The sequence below is a fragment of the Mastigoproctus giganteus genome, chromosome 13 (genome assembly GCF_048544385.1).
Source record: "Mastigoproctus giganteus isolate SK-2022 chromosome 13, ASM4854438v1, whole genome shotgun sequence".
NCBI lineage: Eukaryota > Metazoa > Arthropoda > Arachnida > Uropygi > Thelyphonidae > Mastigoproctus > Mastigoproctus giganteus.
The window spans coordinates 135823754-135851472 of NC_143587.1; the positions used below are offsets into that span (position 1 = coordinate 135823754).

Here is a 27719-nt window from a genome sequence, read left to right on the forward strand (position 1 = left end):
CTGGGTCACATGACCAAAGCACATCAAACAAAACTCTTCAATGTTCCATTTTGGGAAGAAGCTATGGCTACCACTATGCAGTTGTAATTACTGTACAAAAGTACCAATCCATAAATAAACTAGTATGAATATATAGAATTGTACAGCAAAATACACAAAACAATAACACGCATCTAATTCAGGGACCACAAAATAAATAGTTAAGATTAAGCTAGATCAGCAGTGGTAATCAAATTAAAAAATAATAACATATAACAACAGCCTGCCGAACATATATGGCGTAGCTATTGTGCACGCTGTAGAATCCACCAACACAATGCAAAATTTTAAAAGTCGATATAACTATATCGACATTTGGCATGAAAGACACATTGAAAGACTCAAGACTCACCATCACCGACGGATTCAGGGTCACACAAAATTAATCCAAGAAATGCTGTTACAACCACTTTAATCAACACAAATCTCAGAGCACAAAAAAGTAAAGCGGTGTCCCTGTTGGATCTGCAGCTGCACGCAGTATATGAGCCCCTGTTGCTAGCAGTCCACAGAATGCACAACTGAAATGTAACATAGTGGTGTTGTATTTGTATTCCTTTTTTTTTTTTATGCACAAGTGGAGCTGAAAACTGCAAGTACCCAAACCTACATAGTATAAATGAATCAGTAAACAGCAATAATGATGAGGCATTAATGTTGACCATACAGAACTGCTGAATGAATTAATTCACTTTAATGAAAATTTTTGAAATAAAAAACTGAATTGTATTTTAACACCAACAGCGATAATTCGTGCAAAGGTTTCTTTCATTGTATATTTAATGTTATTAGGTGATACAATATGCATACTTGTGCATACTCTAATTTATATAAGGTGCATGGATAATGACTTTAGCCTAGGCATTGACATCCGCTAGATGTGTGAGAATGTCTGTAGGGATCTGCAGCCATGCTACCTGCAAGGCTTTCCGTGAAGTCAGAACAGATGGCAGTTATGTGTTCATATGCTTCACTTCCGATTGCATAATGTTCTACAGGTGTTCAATTGGATCGAGGTCTTCACTGTGTTCTCAAACCACTTGTGCATAGGTGGGCCTGATGACATGATGCATCATCATCTTGGAAAATCCCATTTCTGTCTGGAAAAAAATGCAACATGGCAGGATGCACATGGTCTCCTAAGAGCTGCTAGTAGACCTCACCTCCTGGTGAACGATGCCAAACAGCATAATACTACACAGTCCACATAAACAAGGTACAATTCACACATTGGCCTATTTTATAGGGTTTGTATCTCCACAGAGAATCAATTGTATTGCCTACAAGGGCAGTTCAGGAGAGTGATAACTTTTTTTTTTTTTTTTTGATATTGCTTTTTGATTAGCTAATGTTTAACAGTATTCAACATTTAGGGTGGAAAAATTTATTTCTCCTACTAGTGACACTGTGCATATAAGGTATGTTCATGTCAGACGGCACCTGGAATTTCTCCCATCTCCGCGTGTTTGCTGTATTGAGGACAGTACACTGTCAGTACAAAGTGTGTGGGCCATGTCTGTGCAGTGTGATGTGTTGTGCCCATTGTTTGTCCAGCTTATTGGCTACCAGGCCCCTATTGAGGCCCGATTTTGTCCATATCTCTCCACGTGGAGGCTAGCCGGGTGTGTCCAATATCACAAATTGCTCTGACAGGTCCTGCCACTTAGTTTCCTGGGATTTTAGTGGCTAGTACCTGGGGGAAAAAATTGCACGTTTGACATTAATGCTTAATGGGATTGCTATTTGGAAATCGCTGGTTGGGGTTGAACGCTAGAGAGATGTGTTAAAAGACCTAATAGGTCGGGCAAAATTTTGATGTTATTAAATTTAGATGTGAGGCCATACACTAGATGAAAGATAGTGTTAGTTGTCCCCTATTGGGACCAAAAATTTTGGCCAAAAGAGATTTACATGAAAGTGGTAGAATTTAGACATTGATTAGAATTTAGCAGCATTGTTAAGGGGTGTACTAAGATGCATTTAGGGCTAAGCCTCAAGCTGCGAGCAAATTTAGCCTATGTATATATTAAGTGCAATAGCATCATTAATACACAGCCATTTCTGAATAAACAGAATATTTGTAAGGTGGCATCATTTTAAGTTATATCTCATATTGTGAATACACAATATTAGATATAACATTATTCACAGTATGAGATATAACTTAAAATGATGCCACCTTATAATATTCTGTTTATTCAGAAATGGCTGTGTATTAATGATGCTATTGCACTTAATATATACATAAGGGGGTAATCGCTCAGTTTAGTGAGAGAGGGGGGAGACTGAAGACTGGGTGGGAAAACAGATAGAAGAATAGGGACGATATAGTAGGCACTGTGCACAGTCGGTCCGTGGACTTGTATTGTTTGCACCATGCATGAAGGCATACATCAGCATGTTGTTTGAGTAATTTGGACTCATTCAACCAGCATGTTGTTGACATCACAGCATTTGATCAGCAGCGAAGAGGTTTCTTGGGTCATATACTGTGGAACCGCTTAGGTCTTAGTGTGCGGCGCATTGTCATTTGGGATATTGTTCTTGCATTCCCCACATTGTATTGCAAAGTCAGCTGTTGCACAGAGAAACCTGCCATTAAGCCTGTACAGCATGCTGTATCCTTCACTTGCCATAAACATCCACCTTGCTTAATCCTTTACATTTCTATTGGCAGGGAGATAGTTTGAGCCATTTGGCACCATTCTTTGTACACCTTAACAACAGTGGGCCGTGACCAACCGAGAAGATGTGCCATTTCCAATATGGAGGAACCTGACGTACATACTCCCACAGTCATTCCCTTTTTAATACCTTTACTACATGATATGTTTACTACTTTCCATAACAGGCGCCTCCGTAGCCAGGTGGGAAAGGAGCAGCAGTGCATAGCACACGCTTCTTGATTAGACCGGGGTTCGAGCCCGTCACCACCAAATACGGAGGATGCGGAAAGGTCAAGGTAATGACCACCGCGTATTCCCGGAGCAATATGGCCTTAGTTGCTAATGCTCCTAAAAACCAAACAACAACAACTACTTTCCATAACTGCTGCTTGATCACTTTTACTTGCACGACCAGATGCATATTACTGCTGCTCTGGTGTACAAAGCTGTTTGGCATTTTATACTTCAAGCTATGTGGCTTAGTCTGTTATGGATGGGATAGTCATAATTCAGTAATCAATGAGTTTATATTGACACTTTCGTCCACATAAGTAGCATGTGGACATGTGTTTCAGTATTAAAAATAATAAAAGGCATTTATGGGACAACATGGGGGAGAAATTTTACAGGCTATAAAATATAGAGCAAAATGTACTATATTCAATTGTGCTTAATCAAATTATTGGGTAAAATTGAATGTTCACTCTTGGTTCTCAAAGGCATAGAATATAAAAAAATGATTGATGCCATAATTCTTTTAATCAGAAACATGCCTATTTTGTTTTTGTACCTGATTTATTTAACAAAAAAGAGAATTATTTATTTTTTTATACCCTTAGATTTTTTTTTTTGCTTTTATGTCAATTGTATATAAAGGGCATATAAGTAATTGTTCTGTTTAATATTTTAACCATGCGAACCTACTTATATCATGTTTAAATATATATGGGGCACCTAAAGTTCTAATTTCTTGGTGGACATTTTATCTTTGGTACAGCACTGTGAACCAGGTAGAATCAAAACAGAAACAAGGTACTCTTGAAATGGCTAATGATAGTGTGTACAAAAAAATGTTCTTGGTGTGGCAAAAATGCAGCCATCAACACTGATATTATGAAGGAATGGAAGAAGAATTGTTTCAATAATGTTTTGTTAACACATGAATAGAATGACATCTCAAATGCTGATGAAACTGGACTTTTGTTTTTAAGTTGTTACTAGACAAAATGCATTTATATTTACATTTAAAAGAGAAATGTTGTAGTAAAAAGACAAAATATTGGATTAGCATTCTCCCAGTGGAAAATGTGTCTGGCATAGAGGCTTCCCCCCCGCCCTCTAAATCATTGGGAAAGCTCAGAATGTATGTATGTATGTATGTATTGAGCAAACTCAGAATGTATGTATTGAGCAAACCAAAAGGCTCTTATGTCGTCAAAAATATAAGAAGAAGAACGGATCAGAGATTTAGATTACCAGATGATTGGAGAGAACAGATATTTCAGTTTGTGAATAATTGCATCCATCATTGCCAGGTGAATGACTTGCGTGCAATCATTGTTCAGTATCTCTCACTTAATATAACAGTCCTTCCTCAGTGACTTAGCATTAGTAGAGGCATTTGATGCAAGAAAGCAAGCTTATGCAGCATCAGCCAAAAAAAAAAAAAAAAACACTTCCACTTCACCCCTCTGTTCGTTCAAAATACCTGTCCAGCTGAGCCTTAAACTTATTTAGGCTATCAACTTCCACGACAAGGGATGGAAGTCTGTTCCACCAACCAACCACCCACTGGCTAAAGGCAAATTTCCACACGTCTATCCTACATCTGTCTTTCCTCAATTTGAATTTATGCCCTCTCAGGTGATTATTCTGAGTGAGAGGAAGAATCCCATCAGCATTGAGCATGCTCAAACCATTCAAGGCTTTATACACCTCTATCAGATCACCTCGCTGGTGCCTAGTCTCCAGACACTGTAATTTGCAAAACTTAAGCCTTTCTTCGTAAGAGCACCCCTTTGTTCCATTCACTAATCTTGTTGCCCTTCTCTATACTCGTTCCAGCAGCTCTACATCCTTCTTAAAATGCGGCCTCCAGACCTGTATACAGTACTCTAGGTGTGGCCTGACCATTGCCTTATACAAGGGAATAATCACCTCCTTATCCCTGCTAGAAAAATTCCTATATATCATTGACAATACACCATGAGCTACTCTTGCAGCCCGTCTGCACTGCTCAGAGAACTTCATATCTGCCTGCACAACCACCCCCAGGTCCCTTTCATTCTCTACCACTGTCAGTGTAGTACCACAGAGTTGATACGTTGCTCTGGGGTTGCTGTTTCCCATGTGTAGTACTTTACATTTGTCAATGTTAAACTTCATTTGCCACCTCTCAGCCCATCTGCTCAACCTTTCCAGATCCTGTTGCAGCAGCATAGTGTCAGTAGTGTCCTTGACAACCCTGCCTACCTTTGTATCGTCTGCAAACTTCGACATTAAGCTTGATATACCATCATCAATACCATTTATGAATACAGAAAACAATAATGGACCCAACACAGCCCGGAGGGACTCCACTAATAACATTAGTCCACGAAGAGCAGTGTCCATTGTTTACCACTGTCTCTCCCCCCCCTCAGCCACCCCTTTATCCACAGCAGCAATTTGCCTCCAATGTCACACTGCTCCAATTTGTGCAGCAGTCTTCCATGTGCAACAGTATCAAAAGCCTTTCTAAGATCCAAGTATATAATATCAAAGTTATTCCCTGCATCCAGTTCCTTTGTGACTGCATCATAGTATCCAATCAAATTGGTCAGGCAAGACTTCCCCTTAACAAAACCATGCTGTGTCTGAGCTATAACTGAAGTCTTGTCTAAATGATCCTGCAGTGCTTCTTTAACTAGTGCCTCAATTAATTTTCCTGGAACAGAAGTTAAACTTACAGGTCTATAATTACTTGTGTCAGCCTTTGATCCTCCTTTGTAAATTGGGGTCACATTTGCACATCTCCAGTCTGTGGGTACCTCCCCTGAGTCCAAGGAAGCTCTCATAATTATAGCTAAGAGTTTGCTTACTTCCTCTGCTGCCTCCTTTAATATAACTGGATAGATCCCATCTACCCTGGTTGCCTTTCTTGTGTTTATCTTCAACAATTTCTCCTCCACATTACTCCCAGTTATTACAAGATTCTCTAGCTTACTGCTAGAGTTGAATACACCTATGGCTTTCCCCTTGCTAAATAACTCCTCATGTGTGAATGTCGATGCAAAATATTCATTTAGTTTGTTAGCTACCTGAGCAGGATCATCAACAGGTGACCCATCGATAACAAGTGGACCAATCTGATTCATCCCCTTCCTTCTAGAGTTTACATAAGTAAAGAACTCTTTGCTGTTTTTCTTTGCATCCCTTGCCAAAGATTTCTCGTAATCTGCCTTCGCCTGCCTAACCTCCTTTGTAACTTGGTTACAGATCAACTTGTATCTATCATAGGCTTCTGTGTCATGTGTTAATTTGTATGTATCCCATGCATGTTTCTTCTCTGCCATATGCCTCATCAGTTCATCTGACATCCATTTAGGCCTAAACCTTGAACAATATTTCTTAGTTGGTATGTAAAGCCTAGTAGCTTCCAAGATAAGTTCCTTGAATGCTTCCCATTTTGCATTTGCTGTTGGTAACATCATCAGTTGGTCCCACTGTATAGAATTTAAATACTGTCTCAGTCCATCGTAGTCGCCTTTACGAAAGCAATAACCCTTCCCTTTACCCCTAATGGTAGTTACCTCTTTGAGTAAATCCCACTTCAGCACACTGTGATCACTGCCACCTAGTGGTTCATTTATCTGCAGATTCTTAATGCATGAAGAATCACTGCTGATAATCAAATCAAGAGTATTCCTCCCTCTAGTTGCCTCCCGAACATGCTGATGTAGAAAACAATCATCCAATAAATCCACAAAAGCCTTGCTAGTGTGTGAGTGACAATCCCCCAAATTCCAGTCAATATGTGGGAAATTAAAATCTCCCATTATAAGACTCTCTGATTTACTGGCCCACTCTATTTCCCCGTACAGTTTCTTATTATACTCATCAGAGTCATTAGGCCTATAGCACACTGTTACTCTCAATTTTGATCTCCCAATGCTTATGTCACACCAAACTGACTTGACACTGCACTGTCCAGCGATGTCCACTGGCTTCACTTCCTTGGATTTTATGTATTTCTTAACTAATAGCATTATCCCTCTCCCCTTCTTATCCTTTCTGTAGACTTTGTACTCCCCAAATTCCAGTTCTGCATTCCTTATATCTGTGTGACACCACGTCTCTGATATACCAACAATTATCTGCCTTTGATGTTTTGTGCAATACCTCAAATTCATCAAATTTATTTACTAAACTCCTAGCATTGGTGTACACGCAAGTATACATGCACCTATTTCTATTCTTAGCTACCCTAACACAACCCATGTGTTTACTTGTACCGCAGTGACTCCCAGCAGTCTCTGAAATATCCTGCATCTTGTTTTTCAGGCTTCTGCTCATTCCAATAGAAGCAGTGCAAGAATCTCTTTCACCTCTGCCAGTGGCTACTGTTAATCTATTCGTCTTTGTCTCCCCCCAAGCTAGCAGTTTTCCGACCCACCTAACACTGCCTCTATAGCATCAGCAAATATTCTTGCACCCTTTCTATTTTAGTGTATCCCATCCCTGTAGAAGCAATCTCTCCTGTTAACAAGTACAGTCCAGGGTGAAAAAAATTCTACCCCTTGAGCCTTGCACAATCTTTCCAGGGCCGGATTGATCGACAAGGCTCTCATCATATACTCCCTCCTATCGTGTCTGGGCAGAATTGCAGACACTTTCAAATTCAACCCTAATTCATGGCTTTTTTTCAACAGTGACCTGTACTTGTTAAGCAATTCTGCCAGTCTCCTACTCTTGATATCATTAGTGCCAACGTGTACAACTATATCACCTTTTGTGCCCTTAAAAGATGATATCTGCTCTACAAAGTCATCAACCTTTGCCCCTGGCAGACATACCCTGGTCCTGTTCCACCTATCCTTTTTACAAAGCATATTCCCCCGTTTCCCTGACAATAGAGTCACCAACAACTACTAGTTCCTTTGGGATCAGCGCATTCTGCCTTGGGGGTTGCCGCTGTGTTGCCCGATGACCAAGTGCAAGCTCTGGCGTTGATGTGGGCAGCTGAGAGCTTGATGGGCCCCTCAGTTTAGTTCCTTCGAGGGCATTCACCCTGTCCTTCAAGCTCTCATATAGGCCCGTAAGAACGCTGAGTTGTTGCCTGATTTCGATACACTCCTTGCATCGCGCACACACAAAGACATCCCCCATGGCAGTATCATGTCCCGTGCCTGAATGCTCCACAAACATCATGCAAGCTGTGCATTTTAGAAGGCTGTGATTCAGAAGGCAACTGCCCCCCTCAGTTCTCCTCTGAGCCACAGCACTTCCATTAGCTTGAGCCTTTTGTTTTGCTGCTCTGGTCTGAGTCATGATTTCTTTTAATTTAAATAAAATTTCAATTTCAGTTTATAACTCCAACTTATCTCCCAACACAGTTATAACGGGATATATATTTTTTAGTGTCAAGTATTAATTATCTCCGAGTTCCCTCTATATAACGTCCGTATCAGTTATGTATTAATTAATTATGATACATTTGTAATCTAAGTTGGTATATGTATTTAGTTAAAAGTACAATTTAAATGCCAACGAAATTCAACAAGTTTAATAGATTTTACCGATCACTGAAAATATTATAACCTATACTATACTAACGCTATCTAGGTTCGATATATAACGATCGTAAGACAAAGGCGGGAAGTTACGAATGGTAACTCTATGGACACTTAAGTATTAATTAACTTTCAAATCTCACTGTCCCAATTCAGAATAAACTAACGATCCTTACTACGTCTATAAGCTACTTACAAAAAATAATTTGATGTAAAAAATATTGAATAAGCAGCTAAATATGGCTAAAAAACTTCTCGTTCAGCGGAGTTGCGACTTGTAACACGTGGATACCCTTACCAATACTTTTATGCAATTGCAAGGCCGAGTAAAGAATAAATACACCAAATTAATCAGAAAATCACAAAATAATGCTATACACTACTACTAAATTTAAATCAAAAGTTTTAGAAAAACAATTTCAAATCAATAAATAAGAAAAATCCACTTAGCGGCTTTGAACACGTCTGGCCCCTACTAGCCTCGTCAGCAGTCTCCCAATTGATTAAGCTTTAATCCAGTACTTCAAGAAACTATCAAAGAATGCTAATAAACAAAAATTGCACTGCAAAATACAATGCTAAATCTTCATGCTGCAGCCAACGTATTTGTGCATTAAAAATGGGATATGTTGGACAAAAAAGTAATCTCCAACACTACAAACATGATGGGTTTATTGTCTCAAATGATGCAATTAATGATCTTCACATGTTTCTTCCTCTGTCAATTGTTAAGAACAGTTCAGTAACAGTGAAGAAATTTTTTAGAATGTGCACTAATGAAAACTTACAGGGGAACATACTATTCCGCAGTGGATGCATACCTTGCATGTTTGAAGATCTCTGAGTGAAGAGAAACTTACTGCAGATGCAGCAGGACCTGAAATTTGTAGTGATAAAGCAGAGACAACTACTATAGTTGCAAGAAGTTTTGTAGAGGGGTGTACATCAAGGTTTAGAACTAGTGTTTTTTTTTTTTTTTTCCAAGTACAAGTCTAACTGTCATCTTGATTTTATATGTATATTCTTAAGTATTGAGCAAGAATGAAGGCAGCAAGAATTATTCATTCATCTCATTCCCAAACTTTAAGGATTTCTTTAGTCTTCTTGCATTGGATGGTCTTGGTAAATTGCCTCCTGACATACAAAACCTTTATTGTATATTTAGCAATGATATTGATGAAGGTATGTCAGGCTTAGTGTCGAAGTTTGCAGATGATACAAAAGTTAGCAGGGTTGTTAGTGACAGTAATGGCAGTGTGCTACTGAAACAGGATCTAGAACATTTGGGCAGTTGGGCTGAGAAGTGGCAACTAAAATTTAACATTAACAAATGCAAAGTACTGCATATGAGTAGAAGTAACCACAGAGGAACATACCAACTATGTGGTACTACACTTAGGGTGGCAGAAAATGAAAAAGACCTGGGAGTAATTGTGCAGGCAGATATGAAGTTTTCTGAGCAATGCAGACAGGCTGCCAGGGCAGGTCATGGGGTTTTGTCAATGATATATAGGAATTTTGCTAGCCGGGAAAATGGAGGTGATTGTCCCTCTGTATAAGGCAATGGTCAGGACACGCCTTGAGTACTGTGTACAGGTCTGGAGGCCTCATTTTAGGAAGAATGTAGATTTGCTTGAGCGTGTACAGAGAAGGGCAACAAGATTGGTGAGGGGAACGATAGGATCCTCTTACCAAGAGAGGCTTAAGTTCTGCAAATTGCAGTGGCTGGAGGCACCTGTGAGATGATCTGATTGAGGTGTATGAGGCTTTGAATGGGTTGAGTACACTGAATTCTGATGGGATTCTTCCACTTGCTCAGATTATGAACCTGAGGGGGCATAAATTTTAAATTGAGGAAAGACAGCTATGGAATAGGTGTGTGGAAATTTGCCTTTAGCCAGCAAGTGGTTAATTGCTGGAACAAACTTCCATCTGTCATTATGGAAGTTGAATAGCTTAAATAAATTCAAAGAGGAACTGGACAAACTTTTAGAGTGAGTGGTGCGAATTTTTTTTTTTTTGGCTGATGCTACATAAGCTCATATGCTTGCTTTATTGCATCACATGCCTCTATTAGTATTACTTACCTCCTTTGGTCATCTAATACAAGGGTATTAGAATTATAAACAATATTGGTATTAAGAAGTCTCCTGGTCCTAATGGCATTTTTCTACATTATTCTTAGGATGTGTGCTTCAGAGCTGGTTTGTCACCTTTTTTACACTCTTATCCCACTGGTGTTTTTTTTTTTTCTGTATGGGAAATTTTGCTCATATCATATCCAGCCACTTCCTGAAAAAGGTGATAAATCTTGCCCATCCAGTTTTCCCATTGCACATATCTCAACTCACTCCAGAGCAATGGAAAAATTCAACTGACAATTCTTCAACTATCTCTATGCCTTCTATCTGATCAACAATTGTCAATATGGATCTTGTTATTGCTCATGTTACTCATTTTTGGACAGATCCGTTCAAAACCTTGGTGAAACTCTATCCTGGGTATAATCCCCATGCACAAGCACACTGTGGATGACCACCCAGGTGTGAACCAATGTAAGCAGTTGTAGAGGTGTGGGGCCCACGCCACATAGAGGAATGCTGCCCTCTGTTACCAGGCAATACTAGGTGGTAGATGACTCTCATCAAACAGTGCATTACCACCACTTTTATTGCTTCCAAATCAGCTAGTGTATAATCTTGCTACGTCTACTCTGCTGGATAGTGACTGAAGGGTGTCTGAGTAGTGTGTATGGGGGGGGGCATTGTCTAGACCACATTATGTCGAGGATCTGGGTATATTCTTCTGGTGATCTCTCTCAGGGTAACTCGGGATTTTTTTTTTTTTTTTTTTGACTGATGCAACATAAGCTTGCACCATACGGCTAATAATAATATTCTTACCATTTGTACTAATGACAATACGCTGCTGCGACAGGATCTAGAAAAGTTGAGTAGATGCGCTGAAAGATGTCTACTTGATGTTTAACATTGACAAATGTAAAGTACGGCATATGGGAAGCAGTAACCCCAGAGTAACGTATCCACTGTGTGGTACTACACTGACAGAGGTAATGAGTGAAAAGGAGCTGGGGGTAATTGTGTAGCCAAATATCAAGTTTTCTGAGCAGTGCAGACGGTCTGCAAGAGTAGCCCATGGTGTCTTGTCAATGATATACAGGAATTTTTCTAACAGGGATAAGGAGGTGATTATCCCCTTGTATAAGGCAGTGGTCAGGCCACACCTTGAGTACTGTATACAGATCTGGGGGCCTCATTTTAAGAAGGATGTAGAGCTGTTGGAACAAGTACAGAGAAGGACAACAAGATTAGTGAATAGAACAAAGGGTTGCTCTTACGAAGAAAGGTTTATTTTGCAAATTACAGTGCCTGGAGACTAGGCACCTGCAAGGTGATCTGATTGAGGTGTATAAAGCCTTGAATGGTTTGAGCAGGCTCAATGCTGATGGGATTCTTCCTCTTGCTTAGAATAATTGCCTGTGAGGGCATAAATTCAAATTGAGGAAAGACAATTGTAGGATAGATGTGCGGAAGTTTGCCTCTAGCCAGCTGGTGGATGATTGCTGGAACAAACTTCCATCTATCGTTGAAGAAGTCAATTGCTTAAACAGATTCCAGGCAGAACTACACAAACATTTGGAGCAGGTGGATGAGTGAAATGAGAAGGGGGTGTGTTTTTTTTTTTTTTTTGGCTGATCCTATTTAAGGTTGCTTTCTTGCATCATGTGCCCTTGCTAATGTGTAAGCCATATCCAAAAATTTTATTACTTTCAGTATGGTCCTTAAGGTTGTCACAGATATGCCAGACAAGCTGTACTTCCTACGTGGGAGTCTAAAACACTGATGGAACTGATATTCAGGTGACACTCAAGTCAAGTGACCCAATTCCAATGAAGTCTGGATGGTCTGTGACAACAACATCCTCTGCTTGCACCTTCACGATGGTGGGACTGTTAGTAATCCTGGGTATAACCCTCCATGCACAAGCACACTATGGGGGACCACCCTGGTGTGAACCAACATAGGTAGGTAGGTGTCGAGGTGCAGCGCCCACACCACATGGATCAATTCCGACCCTCTGTGTTACCAGGCAATAGTAGGTGGTAGATGATTCTCATCAATTGGTGCAGTACCACCACTTTGCTTATTGGAGGCTTCAAGTGGTGGAACTCATGTTAAGTCTCCAGAACTAAGTTCCGGTCAACCCTTCCCCAACTCTTCCATCATGCAGTATGACTGATGACTTTTGAGGTTAGGATAAACATCATGGCGAGATCCAATCTTCCTTACATTTCAAGGATACAGCTCTAAAATGGTGTTTGCAGGCCGGCTGCTAATTAGTACACTGGACCGAACCTATTGGTAACTCTTTAGGAGGCTTCTGAATCATCTAGTATATGATCTTGCTAACTCTACTCTGCCAGATAGTGACTGGAGGGAGTCAGAGTAGTGTGTATGCAAGTGGGGGAGGCATTGTCGAGGCCATATTATGTCAAGGATCTGTGTATATTCTTACCATGTGTACGCCATATCCAAAAATTTCATTACTTCATACAGCATGTCCCCGATCACACTTTTTCTCATTATTGAATACACCATGAATTGTCAAAAATAATAGAGTAAGCTTATCTGTGAAAAGATCTAAACCTCCCAAATACTTCCTAGTTAATTTCACAAATATACTTGGTCTCAATTCTAATCTGAACTATGACCATTTCCAATTGCAGTCTGTCAAACCCAGTGTACTTTTTCTGAGAGAATCCCAGTTATTTTTTGATTCAACTACTGCTCATCTCAGTTGCCTAAATTATTCGCTGTATGATTCCTTTCACCTCAAAGGTGCCTATGTCCATTCCGATATTCCCTGTCAGAGACATGGTAATTTGGAATCTCCTCTTTTCGATCTTCTCTGGCTTAAAATCTCTCTACCTCATTGTGTCAAATTCATCTGTTGTCTCTACCGTTCTCCCAACTCCACTAATCACTTGGAGCTCTTTGACTTCCTCCCTTTGTAATGACTTTCTCCAGTACAACTTTCCTAACAGTGAGGTAATTTTCCTTGGTTATTTTAATGTTCACAACTCCAGCTGGCTTCCGTTTTCTAGTCACACTGACGCAGCTGGTCGAGATGCTAAGGCTTTTGAAATTACTATGACCTTGCACAGATTGTTCATTTTCCTACAAGAATACCAGACAATCCTAACCATACAGCCAACACGCTTGATCCTTTTCTCACAAACAACTCTTCTAAGTAAACTGTTGAAGTGAGTGGTCCATTCGGCACCTCAGATCAAATTTTTTTTTATTGTCTCTTCTCCAATGGAGCCTTTATTTCATGGCAATTATTCCTACCATCATATTCTTTGGCATTACAAGAATGCAGAATGGGATGACCTGTGAGATTTCTTTTCTTTGTTTCCTTGTTCAGATTACTGTTTCAGAACTTGTTATGTCAACGTTTGCTCAGATCGTGTCAGTAAAATTATTCTTGTAGGAATGGAATCCTTTATCCCACACTCCACTTTAAAATCTCGTCTTTTATCTGAACCTTGGTTTTCTTATAAATGTGCTAAGGCTGTTCACGAGAAGAATGTTGCATATTGTAATTGGCTTGTTTCCAAATCTTCTGTGTCGTGTTTTTTTTGTGTACACCAAAGCTTGCTTTGCAATTATAAAGCTGTTATTGATCAGTCCAAACTAGATTTTTCTCAGGCTGAGAGTAGAAAACTTGCTTCTTACCCTAATGGTAGCCAAGCATTCTGGTCTCTTGCCAAAGCTATTGGCCCCAACTTTTGCTCATCTTTGCTCCCACCTCTGTCAAAACCAGATGGTTCTATTGTCACTTCAGCCAAGGATAAAGCTGACCTGCTAGCATCCCATTTTTCTTCCAACTCGTGTATTAATGATCTTGGTAAAACACCTCCCACCATTCCCAACATGCTCCATTCAATGCCTCCTGTTGTCTTCCATTAAAAGGATATCAGAAGGATTTTGACGAATCTTGATGCTAAGAAAGCTCCAGGTCCTGATGGTATTTCTACACTTGTTCTCAAAGCCTGTGCTCCTGAACTTCTGTTCTTTGCTGCCTTTTTTTCATTTTCTTATTCCAAAGGTGTTTTACCTTCTGTTGGAAATTTGCTCGTATCCCACCAATTCCTAAAAAGGTGACAAATCCCTCCCATCCAATTATTGTCCTATTACTTCTACTCTTTCTAAAGTAATGGAGGAATCAATTAATTGCCAACCCTTAAACTACCTAGAAACCTTCCGTCTGATTAATGATCGCCACTATGGATTCTGTCGGTGTCGATCCACTGGTGATATTCTGGCTTATATTACCCATTTATGGACAAATTCAATGGAAAAGTTTGATGAAACACAAGCAGCTGCTCTTACCATCTCAGTCTTTCGATCGTGTTTGGCATAAAGGTCTTCTAAACAAGCTTCCATTTTATGGTTTGCCAACTGTTTTTAGTAATTGGTTATCCAATTTTCTTTCTGATTGCTCACAGAGGGTGATGGTAGGTGTCTCTGTCTTCTGATTTCTCCATTAATTCTGGTGGCCCACAAGGTTCAAACAGAAGAGGGCAGTTAAGTTAATTAATGACTCATCTCTAACAGAGTCTCTCCACTTTCTGTCTCATAGACGTACTGTTTCTGCTGCACCTTTTCTATAGATACTTTCATGGGCACTGTTCTTCTGAATTGGCTTCTATAATTCCCGCTCCTTCTTTCAAAACAGTCCGAAAACTTGCCATCACCTGCAAACATCCATTTACTGTCCAACTTCAAACTCACAGAATCAACTTTTCATCTTCCTTGTTTATTCATTCAACTGTCGTTTTCTAGAACAACCTTTTTCATACGTATTTCCTGAAAATTAGTCTACAGAAGTTCAAGTCTAATGTCAACAAATATCTTCTCTCGTCTTCTCAACCTCCAACCCAAGCATGGTACTAAGTGCTATAGGTTCTAATACCTGTGTTTGGGGTTTTATTAAAAAAAAAGAAAAGTTCTTGAAATTTACAAGGTGGTATTGTTTGGCATAAACAAGCTCCCATCTTATGGATTACATTAATTTTATGTAACTGGTAGTCTGTTTTCTCTGATTTGCTTTCTTCTGACTAATGCAGGTGTTCTTCAAGGTGCTATCCTTTCTCCCACTCTTTTCTCCTTTTATATTAATGACCTACTGATCAGAAATCCAATCCATAGTTTTGTCAAGGAACATGACATTCTATTTTCCAATCTGAAGAAGCAGCTTCAACTTCTCAGATATCCACCACCAATTCGTTAAATGATGATGTTCAGACGATTTTTGAATGGGTGGAGAGAAAACATTTAATTTTAACTGTTTTGAACTTCAGTTCTCTGTTTCATGTATGAGGGTCTACTGGTCTATTATCTTCAATAGCATTCAGATTTTTATATAAGACCACATATCTTTATTGGGATTACCATGAATTTGGCACGACATCTTGTTTCCACTGCATAAACAAGAGCTGGTTTTTTTTTTTTTTTTTTTTTTGGCTCAACAGCTACTGACTTTGTACATATCTGCCCTATCATAATTATCAGTAGTAGTAGCGGAAAATGATCCAAGAAAGTAAGATTATATAGCATCAGCCAAAAAAAAAAAAAAAAAAAACCCTGCACCCATTCATACCTTCCAAGAATTTGTGTAGTTCTTCCTTTTGTCTTACATCTAGGAGTGTCACCCCCATAACCTCTCAGCCTCCTAGACTATACATTACAGTCAGGTTAATTAATGACCTATCTCTTCACTCACTGTATTAAATATTCAGTTTTTCAAACCAGTCTGAACACATTGCTCAACCAAGCCAAATTCACTGTCTAACTTCTAACTTGCAGAATTAAACTTTCCTCGTTCTCATTTATCCATTCTATGTTCATTCTTTGAAATAACCTTTCTTCACATGTATTTCTCAAAAATTACAATTACAGAAATTAGAGTATGATGTGAACAAGTGAGCGTCCTGTCTTTTCAGCCTTCAACCGAAGTATAGTACTAAGTACTATAGGTTCTTTTTACCTTTTGTGTTTTGGCTTATCATTAAATATATAATATAAAAAACCATATGGTTGTTGTAAAGTAAGTGAAACCAATACTGTACAGAAAATCAATACAGTGGGTGCATGACACACTTTGTTCTCATAGTTGTAAAGAATGTTTTACAGCTACATTTCAAATAAATAAAAAGTAAATGATGCAAATCAAAAGTTAAATATTGTGTATGAGGATACTAAAATTCACATTCTTATATGTAATCATCTGTTAATTCTTATATGCAGTGGTGAGCTGTGAATATTTTAACAATTGGCTTGCAGGTTTTCCAACTTTCTACCGAGTAAATTTGATTGGTCATGGAAGTAACATCATCTGCGGCTTCCACCAGAGGTGCTTCCCACGCTCGCACTACTAGTAGTGTGATTAGAGCGCATGATGCATTTTTTGCAACTGGTATGATATCTTGAATCAGGTGTGGGGTGGACAGATGCGGCTTATTATCCCCTTAACCATGCATATATAAGTGAATGTGTAAAACGTTCCTAGGTCTATCTAAAAAAAAAAAAAAAAAAAAACCTTAAAAATCTGGTCATCATGCCTCGCCTTATGATGATAACTGGATACAACAGTATGATTGCTACAATACAAATATTTGTCATAGATTTCTTTTTTTCATTTCGCATTTTCGTTATACATTCCATTGTTAGGTGCCCCTAACAGCTGCGTATGCAGTTTCAACTACAAGATCTGTACTTCAGTTGACGCTATTTTCCAGAGACATTTAGATACGTTGCTATCAAAAGTATACATCTCTTACTTTAGTTATCATAAATCCATTGTACCTAGTCTCCTCCAGAAATTATGAAAATTTGTGAATGATCAATAAAATATTTACAATAAAAAAGCTCTTATTTCATAATCAATATATACAAATCAAAATGCCTAAAAGAAACGCGAAGGATGTTTCACATAAAATTATTTGTTTTACACAAATATTCAAAAAAAATTTATTCTAAAAATTGCCAGATAGAATTTACTTTATTAATATTTGTTGTCGATCTTCTGCTTTGCTCAATAGCCGAGCGATGATTACAGAGGAATGATTTGACGTAATGATCCTGATCAAATTGAAGCAATGGTATTTCATTTAGATGTATGGTCATCGTAATCTGCAACGTGTTTGTCAACATTATTCATTCATTCACTGTATTATTCATTATGCTGAAAGTTCACTGCTAATTGCAATGGTTTCAAACATATTTCTGGCTTTCTTAATTGAAAAGAGAATTTCACTAGATTTTAAATATTAACTCTCTTTGACAAAATCTCTAAAATCATTAATTTTTATTTCATATTTTATCAGAAAACTTAAATTTCTTATTCGGTTTTCACAGTCTTACCACCGAGACAAACGTTCTTTCGTATTCCACGATTTTGGGTATCATATGTTTAAAATTTCTTTCAGTGTTATCATTATTTTCTTTATTTAATTTTAAATCACCCTGTTGCATTAATAACTTATCCTTTAAGGATGAAACAATGCATTTAATAACTTGTCACGAAGTAATATTTTTATATTTGATTTTGATTCCTTCAAATTCTTTCTACTTCAACGTGCTCTTAATTTTAGCTTCATAATTTCCTTCAGAATTTTTCAAATTAGCAATACCATAGATAGTTCAAATAATTAATTTATCTGCTTTTACCATGATTCTATAAAGCTTCTGAAAGGTAAGAGAGCTCCTGCAGGATGTCGATCATTAGTGCTAAATCGTTAAGGAATTCCAGATTTAAAAGTAGATTTAATAATCCGAAATATTTAACTCCAGATTCAAAATTTTTGCACAAAGCGGGATAATTCCTCCAACCCACAATTGCCGTCCACAAGGTACAAGCTGCTCATCGTAGCCTGAACACACGACCGATCTTAATAGTTTCCACATCAAGTTCTTTAGCAATCATCTTTAATTCGCACTGGTTTTTTGGAGATTGGTTATACATTTTTTTTTTTTTTAAATTATTGCCTCTATGCCATTATATTTTAGAACATTTTCTACACAGTGAAAGCCTCGACGAAGTTTCGAATTCTGCCAACATTTATTTTTCGTAAAGTTTATATACTATCTTAGTTGCCTCAATCCCTCCCCCTACGTTGCTACTGTCACTAGTTCTTTGAATATCGTGCAAAATGTCGGAATCACACATATTCAGCTACTGTGATCATGTAAACAGACAGGAGAAATTTACTAGAAGGCTTGGATCACTCACTTCTCCGAAAAACATATGCCTGCTTGTTAGAATAAAGGGGAACCACAACCCAGGTTGAACCGAGGCTATTATCTGTGTTGGGATTATGCCTTAATCTCCTGACTGACTATAGAAGTCATTGACTAGTGCAACTTCTCGGTATGTGGCTGTATAGGTTTTACAAACACCACTAACATTGAAAAACAGTAATCCCTTTCACCCTTAATTTTCACTTTATAAATACCTAAATTACCTAAAGGCCAGAGGTGAGAACAATGCATACAAAGTCCTCTCCTAATCTGTTCGTTAGATTAAAATTTTCTTCATTCAATGGAAACTATTTTAAATGTAATTACCAAGAGGAATTCAAAAAAATTCACGATAAAGAAGCTCATTAAACAGAGGTCAGACTTTAATTAAATCAAAAATGAAGCCATTTTAAATTGCATAACTGATCGATTACGCCATTAAAATGCTAGGAATGGGGCCTCACCATAGTTTCAACTCTGGATACTCAATAATTGCATTCAGGATTTCATTTGTAAAATAAATGATCGTCTCGACAATTTGCAAATTTTCAAAAACAATAACAATGGGCTCATGCGAGCCCACTATAGCTCACCACTGCTTATGTATAAATATTTGTTAATGCTTAGGTGTATTGTCAAATAAATTTCTTTATAGAATGCTATTAAAAATATTGGTACTTTTTTTTAAAAAGTTGGACTACTTTTAAATTAGTTTTATGATATTTAAAATAAATGATTTTAAGTAAAATTGTAATCACAGTAATTATTTTTTAGATGCGCCATGGTGTGGCCATTGTAAAGCCTTATCACCTGAATATTCTAAGGCTGCACAGCAACTACAAGAAGAAAATTCAAATATTCAGCTAGCTAAAATAGATGCTACTGTTGAAACTGATCTAGCAGAAAAGTATGATGTTCGAGGATACCCAACAATAAAATTCTTTAAAAATGGAAGGGCTATAGAATTTACAGGTGAGTGTGAAGCAGATCTACATATCATGTTATACTTACATTTGCATTACCCATTTCAGGCTGTGTATGTATTTTAGTATGTAGACATAGTACATAGTTTTGCATTAGTAACACTCCCTTATGTGGAATTGACTGGTCTGTAAAGCTGATGAAGGCTCAAATTTGGGAATGGCTGATCATAAAGTCTGGTGGGACATACCCTGATTTTGCATGAGGTTACCAGCAAGAGCCCCAAAAAAAAAAAAGTTTTTGTTGGAAGTTTGTCTGCCAAAAATTGTAAGATGGGGACAGAAGGGGCACCCCTGTAGAGGCAACCAACCCTTCGCAGAGGGATCAAGTTAAGAACAGTGTAAAGTATTTAAGGTGGTAGGGACCACTGAGCAAAAATCAGGTAGTGAGGACTTAAGGTCCTACGACCTTAAGTTGTCCCACCCTGGGAATGAAGTGGGACAACTTAACCCGAGCCTGGTCCGCCCTGTTTTTGTCTAATTTTTAACCCTAACTCGAAAGTTGCTCCCCCCCGAAGAAAACTAATAATTTTCATAATTTCTACTCAATTTTCCTAATTGAAACTCTCAATATACATAAACAGAAGTATATTCTTTGATTTCCTATCTTTAGCGCTCAGCAAAAACTATTAATTCACTCTAAAACAGCAAAAATGTACGATCACATTTCAATTTATTAAATTTTGATGTCGGCAAAACAAGATCCAAGCTTTGAAAATAAAACGCATTACTTCATTAGTTCAAAAATTCGCGCGTCAGCTCGGCGCCTCTGGCTAAAACGAATCAACGCACGCAGAGAGATAATTGACTGGTCAAGCTTACGTCATTAGCGTTACCAAGGTGATCCAAGGAGAAAATGAAACTGTAAACAACTTTCGTGGAAAACAAACAGTTGAGCATCATTACTTGCGAACACTAATTTGCATGGCTCACTCAGAACAGTAGCTTTATTGCTTTTCGTAATTGTTGTACGAAAGAATTGCAACGATTTGGTTTTGAAAAACTAAAATATTGCATTTCCTTTCTTCAATATGTATTATCTACAAAAAAAAAAAAATCAAGGAAATTCATCTACTGGAAGCGGAAAGAAAAAAACTGTCGTAAAACTGATCACTACAATGCGCATTTCATAAAAAAAAAAAAAAGTTCGCTTTATTGTAATTGTTTCTAGAGGACTAAATCGGAACAGCAGTTTCGTGGATGTATATTTGATCTTCTTACGAAATTTCAAGAAAATATTTCTATTCATAGCTGCGTTATAAACTTCGAAAACTGATATCGAAGGAACTTCACATGCATCTCACTGGTGTACAAACGAAAAAAAATGCGCAGCTAGTAACAGATTGTGAGAACAATCCGTTACTCGTAGTGAGGGATTGGGAAATTGTAAGTAATTGTTATTGAATACTTCAATATTTCCTTGATATGCATTTGATATCATCAAAAAATTTCCAGAGAAAAATTGAATTTTCATTATCACAACGCCCGAAAAATTCACCATAAAATGTCATGTGTTTCAATGTTTGAATTCCATTCTGAGCTGCAAATGTAATTTCACTTCTCTTGCGCTGACAGAGTAGCCGTTCACCGAATGAAGAAAAACAGGGTTAATTTTCATGAAATTTCCAATTCCCTTCTTTCACTTGAGGGGAAAAAACTCCTTAGGGGAGGGAGTCCACCCTTTCTAGTCCGACCCTGGGGGGGGAGAGAGAGAGAGAGAGAGAGAGAGAGAGAGAGAGAGAGAGAGAGAAATAAAAAATACCCTTTTGGTGGGCAGAAGGCCAAGAGCGCTAACTTTCATTTATTTTATTTATTATTATTTATTTATTTTATTTTATTATATTATTATTATTTTTTTTTTCTTGTGTTATTCTAGCAATCCATCCTGGATTGGGGCTTCCCTGGGCCGGGATAGTGCTTCTCCTCTTTTCTCCTTCCCTCTCTTCATCTTATACAAGTTTTTCTTTCCTCCCTGGGAAACTTTTTTTTTTTTTTTGGCTGATGCTGCATAAGCTCATACACTTGCTTTCTTGCATCACATGCCACTACTACTACTAGTAGTTCCCCAGGGAGGAGGGCGTGCAGTTAGTAGGGGAGATCTTGCCCTCCTGCTAGGGACGAGTACCTGGAGGCAGTCGTCCAGGTGATCGCTGCTTCCAGGTAGCCAGAATGCCCAAATACATCACAATACGGAACACAAACAGTAAAAAACAGTATAATAAAAAAAAAAAAAAAACAGCATTGCAGCTCTAAGTCAACTTCATCCTAGGATGCTGAAACTGCAATTGTTTTAGAGAACACTATTTCGCATTTTTACTTTCTAACATTATTTTGCATTATAGCTCTGTTACAATATTTTGCTTCGTTTCTTTATATTATTGCTGTAGCAAATGATATCGGTGTGCACGACATTTCATCACAGATGCTGGAGTTCTAATTAGTCAGTTCATCCTAGGATGCGGAATTACTAATTAGTCCTATTTTGTTCTGGTGCTCATTTGATAAAAAATCCAGAATAATTCCTCTGGAAATATTAGCTAGTGAACTGCATTATAATTTTCAAACTTCGCTGTATTGCTTATCCTTTGAGTGACCGCATGTTTTCGCCTTGTACAATTGTTTTATTTGGACACTTTCTTCCAGTCAGTAAAATCATTATTATACGTATAAAGTAATTCATTATGTTGGGGGAAACCGTTTTTTCTCCTAATTGATGTAGCACTTTCGAATTTCGCAAAGTGGATTATTTGAACACAACATACATTAGAAGGTCGGTAAAAGAGTTGATAATTGATGGGCAGCATTCCGACAAACAAATTTTCTGTTTATATTACGTGATGACCACATGGTCAGAGATCCCAAAATAGAGAGAGAGAGAGAGAGAGAATACAAGAACCGCACTGCATTTAGGTCACCGACTCATCTGCCAAAAACCACAGTAAAACAATAAAAGTGATGGGGAGTAAGTCTATTTGTCAGCGGAGTTTATCTGTTTTTTGCAGTTCAGAACAGCATTATGATCGTGGATAGTGAATTTATTCGGCTTCTGAGCTAAAACAGAATTTCTCCCTTTGCGATGACATCAAAGCGTAACAAGCAAATATCTTCTAACGATACTTTTTGAGTAGCCGTTAGTTGTAATCTGTTAGCTTTGTATTGTTACAAATATTGCAGTTCACAAATATGAACAATACACATTTCAAGAAAGAAAGAAATTCATAGCGGATGATTTTGTTTTTCTTTCTTTTGATGCACCAGTTTCGAAGTTTAGAAGTTTATACGCAGCTATAAATAGAAATATTTTCTCGAAATTTGGTTAGAAGATCAAACCCAGGAAACTGCTGTTCTGATATTGTTTACTAAAAACAATTACAATAAAGCAAACTTTTTTTTTTTTTTATCAAATGCGCATTGCAGTGTTATCTGTGATATATCAGTATAATGCAGTGAAATATCAGTTTTTCCCGTTTCCAACAGATGAATTTCCTTGATCTTCTGTTCGTAGGAGCAATACACGTTGAAGATAGGATATACGATCTGTTCACCTTCCATAAACTGTTATTGGTACTGTATGGCTTTATTGCTTCTTATGTCAAAAACAGTAGCTCCTGTTCATCTTTTGTTTATTTACACTTCTCCCTTACTGGTGACGTGATATATACCTCCCACGCTTCGCTCGTATTCACGCGGAGTTGTTTATCAGAACTGCTCCTCTCTGTAAAAAGAAATTCGCACGCTTTACACCAAGAAACGAATCAAGTGTCGGGTTTCATAAGATCTAGGCTGGTTAGGGCGGGGGTAAAAAAATTAATTGAAAAAGGCCTAAAAAATTGCATACTTGATGTCACATTTTTGTCATTTGCGTGAAATTCAATAGAAGGTTTTGAAAATTTAAGTGGGAAAATTCAAGAAAACAGTTCTGGCTCCAACTAATTACAGAGCTGAAACTCCGAGTTTCAGCTCTGTAATTAGAGTAAAAATTATAGAATTAACTTGCTGAACCCAGTTGGGGCTGGTACGTACCCCAGCGGACGGGGATACGGTTAAGGTCATAGGACCAGGATGTCCTATGGAGGGTATCCACATAGACTGTGCTGGACATTCTTGTATAGGCTATGGCAGGCAACGGGTAACCATGCTCACTGAAAGACACAAGAAACTGCCTTGCATGGGCATGTCAGCATCATCACTGGACCACCAACATGTGGAAATCTGTCAAGTGGCCTGCTGAATTCCATTCACAGCTCTCTCATGGCTGCATTTGGAGAAACCTGGATGCACTGTTGGTGTTCAGCAGGCTGGAGGCAATGGTATTATGGTTTGGGTTGCTGTTTTTGTGGCATGCCCTGGGTTCTCTGATCATCATTAATCAATGGTTTGGTGGAATTTACCACATTTCTATTGTCACCAAGTTCCCCCCCCCCTTTATGATTACAGTGTATCTGGACAATGCACTGTGCCACAAGGCCCAGCAGGTTGCAAACTAGTTTCAGGAACATGACAATGAATTCTCTGTCCTCTCATTGCCACCCAACTCATGCAATCTCAAACCATTCAAGCATGTTTGGGATCTACTGGAAAAGGACATCCAATACTTGAACTAACAGTGTTCGCAGGCCGGCCGCTAGTTAGTACACCGGACCGAACCTATTGGTAACTCTCTAGGAGGCTTCCGGATCAGCTAGTGTATTATCTTACTACCTCTACTCTGCCAGATAGTGACTGGAGGGAGTCCGAGTAATGTGTATGCGGGGAGCATTGTCGAGGCCACGTTATGTCAAGGATCTGGGTATATTCTTACCACGTGTATACCATATCCAAAAATTTCATTACTTCATACAGCATGCCCCACTCACTTTTTCTTACTATTGAATACACCATGAATTGTCAAACTAATAGAGCAAGCTTATCTGCGAAAAGATCTAAACCTCCCAAGCACTTCCTAATTCATTTCACAAATATACGTGGTCTCAATTCTAATCTGAACGATGTCCATTTCCACTTGCAGTCTGCCAATCCCCATGTACTTTTTCTGACAGAATCTCAGTTATCGGTTGATTCAACTACTGCTCATCTCAGATGCCCAAATTATTCGCTGTATGATTCCTTTTGCCTCAAAGGTGGTACTTGTGCATATGTCCATTCTGATATTCCCTGTCAGAGACTTGGCAATTTGGAATCTCCTCTCTTTGATCTTCTCTGGCTCAAAATCTCTCTACCTCATTGTGTCAAATTCATCTGTTATCTCTACCGTTCTCCCAACTCCACTAATCACTTGGAGCTCTTTGACTTCCTCACTTTTCAACTTGACTTTCTCTAGTTCAACTTTCTAACAGTGAGGTAATTTTCCTTGGTGATTTTAATGTTCACAACTCCAGCTGGTTTCCATTTTCATTACATTTGGCATTACAAGAATGCAAAATGGGATGACCTGCGAGACTTCTTTTCTTCTTTTCCTTGGTCTGATTACTGTTTCAAAACTTCTGATGTCAACGTTTGCTCAGATCGTGTCAGTGAAATTATTCTTGCAGGAATGGAATCCTTTATCCCACACTCTACTTTAAAATCTCGTCCTTTATCTAAACCTTGGTTTTCCAATAAATGTGCTAAGGCTGTTCAAGAGAAGAATGTTGCATATTGTAATTGGCTTGTTTCTAATTCTTCAGTTTCATTTTCTGCCTACACCAAAGCTCGCAACAATTGTAAAGCAGTTATTAATCAGTCCAAACTAGAGTTTGAACAGGCTAAGAGTAGAAAACTTGCTTCTTTCCCTAATGGTAGCCGAGCATTCTGGTCTCTTGCCAAAGCTATTGGCAGCAACTTTTGCCCATCTCTGCTCCCACCTCTGTCCAAACCAGATGGTTCTGTTGTCACTTCAGCCTAGGATAAAGCTGACCTGCTAGCATCCCATTTTTCTTCCAGCTCATGTATTAATGATCTTGGTAAAACACCTCCCACCATTCCCAACACGCTCCATTCAATGCCTCCTGTGGTCTTCCGTCAAAAGGATATCAGAAGGATTTTGATGAATCTTGATGCTAAGAAAGCTCCAGGTCCTGACAGTATTTCTCCACTTGTTCTCAAAACCTGTGCTTCTGAACTTACTCCTATTCTTTGCCGCCTTTTTTCACTTTCTTATTCCAAAGGTGTTTTTCCTTCTACTTGGAAATTTGCTCATATCCAGCCAGTTCCTAAAAAGGGGTGACAAATCCCTCCCATCCAATTATCGTCCCATTGCAATTACTTCTACTCTTTCTAAAGTAATGGAGAAATCAATTAACCGCCAACTCTTAAACTACCTAGAAACCTTCCGTCTGATCAACGATCGCCAGTATGGATTCCATCTGTGTCGATCCACTGGTGATATTCTGGCTTATGTTACCCATTTATGGACTAATTCAATGGAAAGGTTCGGTGAAACACAAGTAGTTACTCTTGACATCTCAAAGGCTTTTGATCGTGTTTGGCATAAAGGTCTTCTAAACAAGCTTCCATCTTATGGTTTGCCAACTGTTTTTAGTAATTGGTTATCCAGTTTTCTCTGTGATTGCTCACTGAGGGTGATGGTAGATGGCTCTCTGTCTTCTAACTTCTCCACTAATGCCGGTGTCCCCCAAGGTTCATTTCTTTCCCCCACTCTTTTCCTCTTATACATTAATGACCTTCTTCCATTAACTGGAAATCCTATCCATAGTTTTGCCGATGATAGCACATTGCATTCCACTTTCCATTTTGAGAAACCTTGTCCTGCTCAATCAGCTTCAACTTCTCGAAAATCTGCTACGAATTCCTTAAATGCCAATCTTCAGGTAATTCTCCAGTGGGGCAAAGACAACTTAGTTGATTTCAACCCTTCTAAAACTCAATCTTGTCTTATATCTCGCAAAAAGGATTCTTCTGCTCCTATGCTTATCTTTAGTGACACTCTGTTTTCTAGGCAAAATGATATATCTCTTTTGGGGATTACCCTGACTTCTAATCTCTCTTGGCACAAGCACATTACAAATATTGCTTCCTCTGCATCCAAAAAAACTTGGTTTTCTCTTTCGCTCTAGGCATTACTTTTCTTCCAAACAGCTGCTCACTCTGTACAAATCGCAAATCCGCCCCGCCATGGAATATTGTTCCCACATCTGGGGTCGTGCCCCCAAAACCTCTTTCAGGCTTCTTGGTTCCATTCAGAAGAGGGCAGTTAGGTTAATTAATGATTCATCTCTAACAGTCTCTCCACTCGCTTTCTCATAGACATACTGTTTCTGCTGCATGCCTCTTCTACAGATACTTCCATGGGCACTGTTCTTCTGAATTGGCTTCTATAATTCCTGCTCTCTCTTTCAAAACAGTCCGAACACGTGCCGCCACCAGCCAACATCCATTTACTGTCCAACTTCAAACCCACAGAACCAACTTTTCATCTTCCTCATTTATTCATTCAACTGCCATTTTCTGGAACAACCTTCCTTCATATGTATTTCCTGAAAATTACAATCTACAGAAGTTCAAGTCCAATGTCAACAAATATCTTCTTTCGTCTTCTCAACCTCCAACCCAAGCACGGTACTAAGTACTATAGGTTCTAATACCTCTCGTGTTTTTGATTCACATAAAAAAAAAAAAAAAAAAATGTAAATTTACATTCCTTATATCTTGATATCAAGGAGCTCATTGCTAACTTATGTGGAATTAATTGTGCATAATTTCAGTCATGCTTAGTTGCTTTTGGGAAAAATTGGATGTCATATGTATATTAAATGTTGCTCATCTACTTTTTTTTTTCTTTTCTTTTTTTAACAACAAAGCCCATTATCCCATGTTTTTCGCAAGTTATTAAATTTTAATTTTTTAACAACAGAGTTTTTTTTTCAGTAACTATTTTTAACCATTATGTTGTGCAAATTTAGAAGAACAGATTTGACCTGTGAAACATTGTTATCCCCT

General features: G+C 38.3%; 1 protein-coding gene across 1 annotated transcript in view; it reads left to right on the forward strand.

Annotated features, from left to right (window-relative positions):
- The window catches only part of LOC150076462 (protein disulfide-isomerase-like), a 249734-nt gene that overhangs the window by 49690 nt on the left and 172325 nt on the right, over positions 1-27719 (forward strand). The window contains exon 2 of the mRNA XM_090387796.1: positions 19576-19773. Coding sequence (XP_090243922.1) covers positions 19576-19773 — 198 coding nt within the window. The remainder of the gene's footprint in view (positions 1-19575; positions 19774-27719) is intronic.